At 39.8% G+C, this 13,075-nt stretch overlaps 1 protein-coding gene across 42 annotated transcripts in view; it reads left to right on the forward strand.

The window, feature by feature from the left end:
* Positions 1–13,075, forward strand: part of PTPRD (protein tyrosine phosphatase receptor type D) — a 1,959,121-nt gene that overhangs the window by 1,866,491 nt on the left and 79,555 nt on the right. For 28 of the 42 annotated variants that reach the window (XM_056521458.1, XM_056521449.1, XM_056521479.1 and 25 more), the window contains 3 exons: positions 3,144–3,256; positions 9,207–9,248; positions 9,708–9,805. In XM_056521458.1, the coding sequence (XP_056377433.1) occupies positions 3,144–3,256; positions 9,207–9,248; positions 9,708–9,805 (253 nt within the window). The remainder of the gene's footprint in view (positions 1–3,143; positions 3,257–9,206; positions 9,249–9,707; positions 9,806–13,075) is intronic. The other 14 variants (XM_056521580.1, XM_056521599.1, XM_056521773.1 and 11 more) reach the window with 1 other exon arrangement.

The following is a 13,075-nucleotide window of genomic DNA, read 5'->3' on the forward strand; positions in this document are numbered from 1 at the left end:
GAGTCAAGATTTCTCTCTTCTCCATTGGACAGAACAGGGAATTTGCATTGGTGTCGAGACCATTGTCTCCGGAGCGATTGCGCTGATGTTCACATGGTGAGCAGCGGTAGAAACCGGGTCACCTAGTGTAAGATTGCCTTTAATAGTAGGTAGAAGCCCATTGTAGGTAGTATAGATAGTTGCAGCCAACCTGTAGACCGCAGCCCCCCCGTGTAGACAGTGTCCCCTTGTAAACAGCAGCAGCCCCCCCTTGTAAACAGTGCCCCATTGTAAACAGCAGCAGCCCCCCCTTGTAGACAGTGCCCCCTTGTAAACAGAAGCAGCCCCCCCTTGTAGACAGTGCCCCCTTGTAAACAGCAGCAGCCCCCCATGTTGACAGTGCCCCCTTGTAAACAGCCGCAGCCCCCCTTGTAAACAGCAGCAGCCCCCCCTTGTAGACAGTGCTCCCTTGTAAACAGCAGCCCCCCCTTGTAGACAGTGCTCCCTTGTAAACAGCAGCAGCCCCCCCTTGTAGACAGTGCCCCCTTGTAAACAGCAGCACCCCCCCTTGTAGACAGTGCCCCCTTGTAAACAGCAGCAGCAGCCCCCCCTCTCCCCGTAGTTGCTCACCTGCAGTTGCCGCCCCGCTGCCCGCATCCCCGTTCTCCCGTCCGAATCATAGCCTCCTATGGAGGAGCATGGGACATACACGTCACTCCTCCTTCCTCCGTAGCGTTACGCTGGGCGCAGGGGAGGAGGTGGAGTGACGTGTGTGTCACATGTACCTCCATAGGACGCCATGATGTGGATGGCAGAACGGGGATGCGGATGGCAGGACGGGGATGCGGACGGCTGAACAGGGATGCGGCCGCAGTGCAGCAGGTATCGACCTTGGTATCAGGGACATAAAACGAGTCCCCGATACCATGAAAATGCCGGGTATCGGCCCCGATACCGATACTAGTATCGGTATCGGAACATCCATACTACTTATCATTGGATTGCTGTGATCAATGTAGTACTGTAGTATTACATTGATCCATTAGATTGGCCACTGCAAAACCAATGTCAGGCCAAACACTGTCATCATGCTGCAGTCAGATTAGCATTTTAACCCCTTAAGAACGCAGCCCATTTGGGCCTTAAGGACGCAGACAATTATATTTTTACGTTTTCTTTTTTTCCTCCTCGCCTTCAAAAAATCATAACTCTTTTATATTTTCATCCACAGACTAGTATGAGGGCTTGTTTTTTGCGCGACTAGTTGTCCGTTGTAATGCCATCATTCACTTTACCTAAAAATGTATGGCGCAACCAAAAAAATACTATTTGTGTGGTGAAATTAAAAAGAAAACCGCAATTTTGCTTATTCTGGAAGGTTTTGTTTTCACGCCGTACAATTTGCGGTAAAAATGACATGTGTTCTTTATTCTTTGGGTCAATATGATTAAAATGATACCCATAATAACATACTTTTCTATTACTGTTGCACTTTAAAAAAAATCGCAAACTTTTTAACCAAATTAGTACGTTTAAAATCCCCCTAAGACCTATAACTTTTTCATTTTTCCGTATAAGCGGCGGTATGAGGGCACATTTTTTGCACCGTGATCTGTACTTTTTATTGATACCATATTTGCTTATATAGAACTTTTAATCCATTTTTTATTAATTTTTTTGGGAATAAAATGTTATAAAAAAGCATCTATTTTGGCCTTTTTTATTTTTACGTTCACGCCGTTCACCGTACGATATCATTAACATTTTATTTTAATAGTTCAGATATTTACGCACGGGGTGATACCAAATATGTATATAAAACATATTTTTAACACTTTTCGGGGGTGAAATAGAGAAAATGGGACAATTTACGTTTTTATTGGGGAGAGGGTTTTTCAAATTTTTTTTACTTTATTTTTTAACTTTTATTTTTACGCTTTAATAGTACCCATAGAGGACTATTTATAGAAATCACTAGATTGCTAATACTGTTCAGTGCCATATATAGGGCATAGCACTGATCAGCATTATCGGTCATCTTCTGCTCTGGTCTGCGGGAAGGCAGATCAGAGCAGGAGATGCCGGGAAGACAGCGGAGCCAGGTGAGGGGGCCTCCGTCTGCTCTGCAGGCGATCCGATCATCCATTTTAGTGACCGCGATGCTGCAGATGCCATGATCTGTATTGATCACGGCATCTGAGGGGTTAATGGCGGACATCCGCGGGATCACAGATGTCCACCATTTCGGGCGGGTCCCTGGCTGCGATCAGCAGCCGGGACCTGCCGTGCATGATCCGGGCATCGCTCCGATGCTCGCGGTTATGCTTAGGACGTAAATGTATGTCCTGGTGCGTTAAGTACCAACTCACCAGGACGTACATTTACGTCCTGCATCGTTAAGGGGTTAAACTGTTAATAGCTGGCAATTGAGATTGCTTTTTGCCGGCTATTAGCAGTGGACCTTGGCTGCTGAAAGCAGCCAGGAGTCACCAGGTATGGAGTCCCAAGCCCTCTGCTTACACATTTAGTGGCGCCATGATGGATATATCTATCATGTGTTGTTAAGGGGATAGACTTTCTGCTCTCACACTGCTGCCACTCTCATGGGGCTGGTCCTGTTGCACAGCGCTTGGTATGCTTTGGGGTCGACACATTCACTGCCTGCTCAGCCAATTAGCGGCTGTTGATTGACTGTGCGGGCAGTGCAGGGGCCACTCGCAGAGCAACGGGACCAACTCCAGATGAATGGGGGCGGCAGTGGGACAACAGAATGTAAGTAAATGCTTTTTTATGGGACTTCTCAGCTGAGCCCATTCAATTAAAAAAAAAGAAAATAACTCGGAAAACCCCTTTAAGCCTGTCAGCAACTGATGATCATCTGTTTTACGGTGTGTTCAAGCACAAATAAAGTGATGAGATAATGCAAAGTTCACAATCATTATGGCTGCACCTTTTGTACCAAAATAATTATTTATTAATTATTTATATTTTTAATTTTTATTATCTCCATATTTTAACCTTGGCAAATCAATTCTTCCATCTCAAGATAGGACATTGTATGAAACAGTTCATGTACTATATGTGTTTGATTGTATTGCATTATACAGTTGTTTTAATACAGTCTAGAGCAATAACATAATCATCCTTTGACCTTTCTTGTTTAGGAAGAGAACTGAATCTGATTCCAGAAAGAGCAGCTTACCCAATAATAAAGAGATCCCCTCACATCATCCCACTGATCCTGTAGAACTCAGGCGGCTTAACTTTCAAACACCAGGTGAGCAATCTTATTGTCTCCATTGTGTCTCCATCTGAACCCAATGCCGCAACCTTTTAATACAGTTCCTCATGTTGTCGTGACACCCAACCATAAAATAATTTTCATTGCTTCTTCATAACTGTAATTTTGCTACTATTATGAATCGGTGGGCAGCAGTTCCCCCACAATAGGTATAAGTGACAGTAGTTTCCCCACATTAGGTATAGGCGGCAGCAGTTCCACCACATTAGGTATAGGTGGCAGCAGTTCCCCCACATTAGGTATATACGGCAGCAGTTCCCCCACAGTAGGATAGGCAGCAGAGTTCCCCAACTCGTGAGCCGCACATACAATAGAAAGCAGCGCTGTCTGTCTGGGGATCTGGGACAAGTGTCCTGGATCCTCAGCGGCAGTGGGCCCTTTACCTGGCCCGGCCCTCATACCACATCTGAATGGACCAGCCGGTCAGTCCCCCCCGGCTAAAGACAGATAGAGTAACGGATTCTCGGTTCCTAAGACCATCTGAAATATGTGTTTTTCGATGGTCTTAGGCGACCCCTTTGAAAGGGTAGTTCGACCCCCAAAGGCATCGTAACCAATTGGTTAAGAACCGCTGCTTTAAAGGGAGTGTCACCTCTGAGGTCTATGTAGTAAATCAGCCATAAGTCTAATTATAAGTTTAAAAAAATTGTGCATTTCTTCTTAAAATTGTAAACAATATTATGAATAATGAGACATACTGTACTAGCTCTGAAAAACAACATTATTACATCAACTATACTATTAAAACACTCTATATTTATTTCTTACAATCTTTCCCATCTACTTATTGTGTTTGGAATAGCTCTGTTAGTTTGTAACAGTATGCAACAATTTATACCTGGTATCAAAAGGTGAATATATATTATAGTGAATGAGAGTGCATTAACAGTAGAGTGTGATGTCTGCTAGGTCTATGCTGTAGATGTCATGTATGTTTGAAATACATCAATTTTTATTCACAAATCGATGGTCCTTTCTGCTCTACTTCCCCAAACTGGCCTTCATACTATCCCCTGCAATATTACATGTAAACATCATATAACAGAACAAAATGTTTGCTCACATTTTTATCTTCCACTAAATGAACCTTTTCACTCCATGCAAATATAATGCTACAGGATGCTACAGAATTTTGTATATTAAAATACTATTATAAAGTAAAAAATATTTGTATCATAATAAAAATCAGATAACATTTCTACTGTGCAATACATAGCGATTACCCAAAGAACAAATTTAGCTACTTACAAAAGAATGCATGCAAAATGAATAATCTTTATTATTACAAAGTGTAACATACAATAAAAATCCATATTAAAAACAAGGAGGAATGCAACAACAGAAGACGGCAGCCTGGGACCTATATGTCCCAGGCTGCCGTCTTCTGTTGTTGCGTTCCTCCTTGTTTTTAATATGGATTTTTATTGTATGTTACACTTTGTATTAATAAAGATTATTCATTTTGCATGAATTCTTTTGTAAATAGCTCAATATTTTCTTTGGGTAATCGGATTTTGATTCTGGGCACGTTATTTTACAGTTCATGGGTAGCCACTATATGTGGCACTTCTTACATATTCATTAACAAGTAACCCCCAGGGTGTGTTTGTCTTTTGTGTAGTGCAATACATAAGTACAAAATGCTATCATAGAGTGCCTAATGTAAATATATATGCACTTGACAAACGTCAGGTGAGAATGCATGATAAAAATGGTAGTGAAATACTGCCTTTGATATAATCTGTGATATCATAGAATATTGTTACTCCCGATCATTATCTTTTCATTTGTCATTTGAGAGTATGCTGTAATAATCCAGAAATATATTACTTACATTCACTGTCTCATCATGAACACATTGGGAAAATTTACTTCAAAACATTAATCTGAAATTATTTTTGAGAAATGCAAACATGAATAAATATTATTAAATATTATTAGCCCCTATCTCTCTTGTGATTGTTTTGTGGTGGTCATCTGTACTCCTTGCTGTAGGCTTGTGGAGCAATTATCACACAGACCTAGATAGACTGGATAGACCTTCAATATTAGATCATTGAGGATCCAACTCCTAGCATCCTCCATGATCAGCTGATTGAAGGAGTTGTGGCACTTGGGTAAGTGCTGCGGCCTCTTCAAAGACAACCACTGCTTTAAATATTATGTAACTGCCTTGCCTGGTACTACACATAGCTCAGTCCAATTCTAAATGGGAGTAAGCTGCAGTATCAAGCACAATCACCGCAAAATATACAGTGCTGTATCTAGTAATCAAATAAGAGGCTGGAACATTTTTCCAAATGATGCAGACCCTTTAGATGATTATTTGGAGTTGGACACCCACCAATCTAAAATTAAAGGATTATCCTAAAGATAGACCATCAGTATTAAAGTCCCAGAAAATCCCCTGTCATCAAGAGTCATCATAGTTAGAACAACGCCTTACATATATTCAATATCATGTATACTCTATAAAAGAACAATACATAATTTGATACAGCTGAAAACACCTTGTATTGGAATGGACTAATGGTCCTGTTTTTTCTACAATGTACTGTCTTATGACTGCACTTTGGGGACAGCATCCCAAGCCACTAAAAGGCTTTAAGTTAATCAATGAAACTGAAGTGATAGCCCTAACATTATGTAGACAGTGTAAATCCTCAGCTAGTGAGCCCACATGTGTATGTATGTATGAATTCAGCAGCTCCAGTGTTTATTAATTGGGGGAGAATGGCTCATTAGGCTCCATCAATATTTCAGTAGGTGAGACGGTCTGTCTTTTCATTAAGCATCTTTACTGACACAGCAGGTTATTAAAAGACACTAAATGACCTGACACAGAAGGCATTATGTCTATTAGTTCCAAAAATATATGAAGCTGGGAAGTGAAGTAAGCACTTTATGAAATAAGTAACCTCAAATACTGTATTGCTGGTACAGAGAAAGTTTAACTTTATATGAAACTGGTAAATATACTATAGTATAACACTGCAGCAATTCAAAGACATGTCTGTAAAATAGGATGTACAACACTTTTTTTTTTTTTTTACTTTAAAGGGGTAATTTGTAACCTAAAGGAACATTCCTGGGAATGAAGCTATTTTACAATACTCCCCTTACCCAATCCCCCTTTCCCTGCAGGAAACACCCACTCAACCAATCACTGACTGAAGCAGGTCACCGCTGCAGCCATTGACTGGAGGGACATCATATCAGAGGAAACATTAAAAAACAGAAAGCAGCAGGGACTGGGAGCAGTCAGAAAGGCAGCTGGAGGGGATTGGGGCAGGTGAATATGCTTTAAATGTTGAAAGCATCCTGAGCCCATTGTAAAACAGGTTTTATCACAGGACTATCCCTTTAAATAGTGTTTGGCTACCCCTAGGTTATTAATATTTAATCTGCAGGAAATTCAGCTTCTGGCACCTTAGGCAGGGCATTGTACTTATGGTTGTGGTAGTTCCTGGTACAACTTATTATCCTGCATGTGTTTGTGTCTAAGCTGCAGTACCAGGCACAGTTACAACCATATGAACAGTGCTGAGATAGGGTAAGCAAAGAAGGTAGGCCATCAGTGTTGTCCTGGGAAAACCCTTTATACATATGTAAGGCTACTTAGTGTATTATGGTACCATAGTCTAGCAACATATTGTATGGGAAATACAAAATATAATTGAATGATGCCCTTTTCCGATTTATAAGTGAGCATGTTTGGCTTTACATTTAAACCTTATATTTACAATATTGAAGACTGGTTAATTTTCAGTACAGTGATGCTGATAGCAGCATTTTAGGATATAGAATTGTGGATTGAGTTAAAAAATGTAAGCTCTGTGCAAGGCAAGATTTTCCCATATTACTTTTAGTTAGTGGATAATAAAAGTACAAACCATTTTTGTATAAATAAACATCCCTTATTGTAATATCTTACTTTTCAGCTACCCAACCCCACCTCTCCATGCTGTCAATTTTTCTGCCATATATGCAGAGTGCCTCACCAGGGATGGCCAGACACGTTTGAGTAGTTATGAATGCCCCCTTCACAGTCTATGAACTTCATTGCAGTCTATGGACTGTCAATGGGGGAACATAGTAGTAGCTGTTCCACATGGATCAAAGCAGTTGACATTCTTTCCAGTGGCCACAGTTTCTATTTTTTTTATTAACTATTATCTAAAGTCATTGGAAAAGGTTTACGGTATATAACAATGTATGAGAGATTGTTAGGCCCCCCCCCATATCACTAAGATTACCACCTCTGAAGCTCTTATGACTACACCAAATTTTGGCCAAAAATGGCTATACAGCCTCTCGGTACAAATAAATGTGAAGCTTTTTCACTACTTGTACAGTGTGTCTCAATTTGAACTTACTCAACATATTCTTTGTCCTTTTGTTATCACTACTGTGTCTCCTTTTTTTTATTATGTTTGAATTTTGTACATGTTATTTGGTATTACAATGTCACTGTAATTTGTGTCTGTGGATGTGCCTCCTTAAGCTTGTATATGTGCAGCTGTAATGATTTTATACTATTGCTACTAATTGGCTTACCATGTTCAATTGGCTTTTACTTTTTACAGCTTTGAACAGTAATTCAGTCCCCTACGCCTCCCTGATTGGCTCTGTGTCCTCCCTCTCTAGTCAAACTACCACTCAGTCCTTATATGATAATTACTCCCTCCCACGATTCGCTCAGAAAGGTCTAAACATCTTTGTCTCTTATCGCTGTTCAAGTTCTCTTATATCCTCCACATTGATCAACCACCATTTTGGAAAAGTTTTTTTGTCTTATGTTGACTACTCACTCCCATTCACAGGGGTGCTTGATCTGGATCTGAACATGACCTTTATTTCAGCAATGGCACCCAAAGTTATAATATTATAACTGGTTGATCCTCTTGGACTCATTTTCCAGGATGGAGAGTAATTATACATTGTCTAGACTTGCACAGCTTTTACACATTTGTTGAAGGCTTCCTTTCCATTTACAAATGAAGCTTTTAGTAATTCCATCTTAAATCCCTCACATGGAAGCAAAAAGTTTTGATTTAGCTAATGTTACCAAAACTGATAGACCAAGAATTCCAGCTTAAGCCCCCTAAATCCATCGTGTTTCCTTTCCAGTTCTGAATAATAGTATGGGGTATGCTTATTCAGATCTACAAGCCAGCTGTGTGTTCAGTATACAGTTCATCACAATTGGATTACAGTATGTATCAGAGATGGAAATATATCCAGGCATCTTAAATGCATCTTAAATAATGCTTGGTCAATAAGACGCCTGATAGCAACACCTGGAGCACCCACGACTATCGGTCACTGGTGCCAGTTTTGTTTGGGAAGGATACCGTATTTTACAGTTGTATAGCAGGCATTGATAATACAAATGTTTGCAGCTGGCAGGTTGATGTAGTTACCCCATTTCTGTGTTTGTCTTTTTATTATTTACAGGTGTCTTTGTAAGACAAAGATGTTTACACCTAGGGTAGATTGTAGGTATTTTTAAGGGGTTGGGCCTAGGGCACTTTATAAAGAAATGTTTTGCTCCAGAACTATAACCCCTCTCTCTACAATCTGCTAATAGTGAAAACATTTTTGACGCCCTCAAAAGCCATGCTACCTCTCCTTTCCCGAAGCAGCTGTTATAGCAGAATTACTGTGCATGTTGTATAATTCAACTATTTGCATGTGGATATCCTTTACATACATCGGTTTAAGTAATAAAAAGGTAATCTGCTTTCAGAGCTCATATTGGTCATTCCATAACATCCTTAACTAGATATCAAATTGTCATTTTATGGGTGATCCAAACTGTTTGCGTTATTACCTAATACTGCTCTTGGTGCACATGGTTTGAGTTACCCATTGAATTTCATGACATAATTCATTTTTTATTTATACCCCCCCATTTCCTTTTCAGGTTCAGGTGTCGCCGGTTACCCTGGTAACCTCCATTCTTCAAGTTAGTTTGCCTTCATTATGCCTTTTGTTTTAATTCTTCGTTTCTTTCTCTTTTAGGAGCGTATAATTTTCTTTTTAGTTCACTACTTTCTCATCACTTATACTATTTCCATTTCATACAGTGCAGGACAAAGGGATTATATTGATTATACATGTCTCTACCTGTGCTCTAACTGTGATCACTTTCCTTTACCTAGCTAACATCATGACTCATTGCACAATAATGTCCTGCACACTAGGCGAGTTGGCTTTGGGAATATGCTTGGTGACTACTCATGCATCAGAGCTCATCCCTCCAAAGCATGTTCAGCTTTGAGTAACCAAACTTATCTGCTTGCTTCTCACATACAGCATCTATACTACCTGCACATTAATTATCATTCTGCTCTTCTTAACTGAAAATCATACGTATCATAAGTATCTATGAAGTAGCCCCTATATTTGTCTTCTTTCTTTACAGGCATGGCCAGCCATCCACCTATTCCCATTCTGGAGCTTGCAGATCACATTGAAAGGTTAAAAGCCAATGACAACTTAAAGTTTTCTCAAGAATATGAGGTAAATATTTGATATTTTTGACAGGTTTGCGTTTTAAGCATCTTTATTTCATTGGGCAGAGATGAATAAAGGCTCTCATACACATTAGAAAAAGTTTGGCTAAACCAGCGGAATCGGCCGACTGTTAACTGTGTATTGGGACCTTTTATCTCTGACTCTACAAATTATGTCAAGGGAGATAAGGTTCGAGTGTGCTGGATTCCTGCTGCACAATACTTTTGCTCTTGGAGAGCTATGTTCCCACCAGTATTGTCTAGCAGAGGATTATCCCTCCTCTCTTCATTCATATCACATGAATGTGTAGCTGAGCAAACCATTCATGTGTTTAGAGTTATCATTAGAGATGGTTGTTGCATATGTACAGTGCATAGTGAAAGTATTCGGCCCCCTTGAACTTTTAAACCTTTTGCCACATTTCAGGCTTCAAACATAAATATATAAAACTGTAATTTTTTGTGAAGAATCAACAAGTGGGACACAATCATTAAGTGGAATGACATTTATTGGATATTTCAAACTTTTTTAACAAATAAAAAACTGAAAAATTGGGCGTGCAAAATTATTCAGCCCCCTTAAGTTAATACTTTGTAGCGCCACCTTTTACTGCGATTACAGCTGTAAGTCGCTTGGGGTATGTCTCTATCAGTTTTGCACATCGAGAGACTGACATTTTTGCCCATTCCTCCTTGCAAAACAGCTCGAGCTCAGTGAGGTTGAAGGAGAGCGTTTGTGAACAGCAGTTTTCAGTTCTTTCCACAGATTCTCGATTGGATTCAGGTCTGGACTTTGACTTGGCCATTCTAACACCTGGATATGTTTATTTGTGAACCATTCCATTGTAGATTTTGCTTTATGTTTTGGATCATTGTCTTGTTGGAAGACAAATCTCCGTCCCAGTCTCAGGTCTTTTGCAGACTCCATCAGGTTTTCTTCCAGAATGGTCCTGTATTTGGCTCCATCCATTTTCCCATCAATTTTAACCATCTTCCCTGTCCCTGCTGAAGAAAAGCAGGCCCAAACCATGATGCTGCCACCACCATGTTTGACAGTGGGGATGATATGTTCAGGGTGATGAGCTGTGTTGCTTTTATGCCAAACTTAACGTTTTGCATTGTTGCCAAAAAGTTCTATTTTTTTCATCTGACCAGAGCACCTTCTTCCACATGTTTGGTGTGTCTCCCAGGCTTGTGGCAAACTTTAAAGGACACTTTTTATGGATATATTTAAGAAATGGCTTTCTTCTTTCCACTCTTCCATAAAGGCCAGATTTGTGCAGTATACGTCTGATTGTTGTCCTATGGACAGAGTCTCCCACCTCAGCTGTAGATCTCTGCAGTTCATCCAGAGTGATCATTGGCCTCTTGGCTGCATCTCTGATCAGTCTTCTCCTTGTATGAGCTGAAACTTTGGAGGGATGGCCAAGTCTTCGTGGATTTGCAGTGGTCTGATACTCCTTCCATTTCAATATTATCGCTTGCACAGTGCTCCTTGGGATGTTTAGAGCTTGGGAAATCTTTTTGTATCCAAATCCGGCTTTAAACTTCTCCACAACAGTATCTCGGACCTGCCTGGTGTGTTCCTTGTTCTTCATGATGCTCTCTGCACTTTAAATGGACCTCTGAGACTATCACAGTGCAGGTGCATTTATGCGGAGACTTGATTACACACAGGTGGATTCTGTTTATCGTCATTTAGGTCAACATTAGATCATTCAGAGATCTGAACTTCTGGACAGAGTTTGCTGCACTGAAAGTAAAGGGGCTGAATAATTTTGCATGCCCCATTTTTCAGTTTTTTATTTGTTAAAAAAGTTTGAAATATCTAATTATCTAAGTTTCTAAATATCTAAATTTCATTCCACTTCATGATTGTGTCCCACTTGTTGTTGATTCTTCACAAAAAATTACAGTTTTATATCTTTATGTTTGAAGCCTGAAATGTGGCAAAAGGTCGAAACGTTCAAGGGGACCGAATACTTTCACTATGCACTGTATGCCTACAAGCATTACAATAATTTCACAAAACTTTTGACATGTCAAAAGTTTTGATCAGTAAGGTGTCTGGGTGCTGAGGCCCAACCAATAATTAGAACAAGCAACGAGAAGCACATGGCTGAGCTCTTCTATCCCCAGTTCGTTGCTGTCCCCATTTTGCAGCAGGACGAGGAGAGCAGTGAGCCACAAAGAGAAGCACTCAGTGGTGCATTTCTCCTAGCTCGATCTAATGATCGGTGGAGGTCTAATGAATGGTGGTGGACCCCAACCGATCAAAACCTTTGCAATTTTTCTGACATCTCAGAAATTTTGTGAAAACAATAGTAACACTCTAAGCCACTACCTGATTTTTCTGGCAGTGGCTTATCTCTCTTGGGAACAAAGGATTCAGCAAGTTTAAATCTAGTATGCCCTTTCCCTGATAAGCCTGCTTTCGAGGCAGAGTTGACCCCCATACATGTAACATTGTTGGCTAATTTTGTTGGCTTCTTCTTTTTAGATAGCTTGCCAAGTGTACATAACTACATTAGTAAAATGTCACAAATGGTGTGTGTTGATATGTACATATAAAGTATATTGCTCCCGGTATGTTTATTTCTGTGAAAGAGGTAACCTTTAACTTTTATTATAATTTTTAAGGTCTTCTCTTTCCTCTTCCACTATTACCATGCGATGAGTAAAATGCATTACTGCGATTACCATTAAGCCTAATTCATTCATTACATTTCCCTTGATTTGCTAATTACATTAGTGTCCCTAATGGGATATAAACTTACTAGTATTATTCTGTCATTTATCTTAATAATCACAAGTATGTCGCTACTAGCAAAATGAAATTGGAGGTTTCTTAAACATTATCAGCTTTTATTGTATTAGCAGCAACTCAGAACACTTGTGTGTTTTTGTGATACAAACTTGATTTCGAGGAATAGTATTTTAATGATATAACTAAGTTTTGTTCCACAATGAGATGATTACATTGGTAATAGTATAAGGACATTTGTGACTGCTTAATACTGCTATACATATATCAGAAGAAAGTCTAAGGTAAGCTGATGACAGATCTCTTTCAGAACAAACATGAATTATAATGAAGTACAATGCTCATTACAAAGCTGTTTCACAACATTTAGATGACTGCAGTGAGATTCAGCTACAGCTTACATTAAAAAGGCACCTACCACACTGGTTTGGGGTTCTGTTTTTTTAACCCCTTCCCGACCCAGAACATACATGTAAGTAATAGGTTGGGTGGGCGGACATGACGGGGGCCCGC

This window comes from Hyla sarda, chromosome 1 (genome assembly GCF_029499605.1).
Source record: "Hyla sarda isolate aHylSar1 chromosome 1, aHylSar1.hap1, whole genome shotgun sequence".
NCBI lineage: Eukaryota > Metazoa > Chordata > Amphibia > Anura > Hylidae > Hyla > Hyla sarda.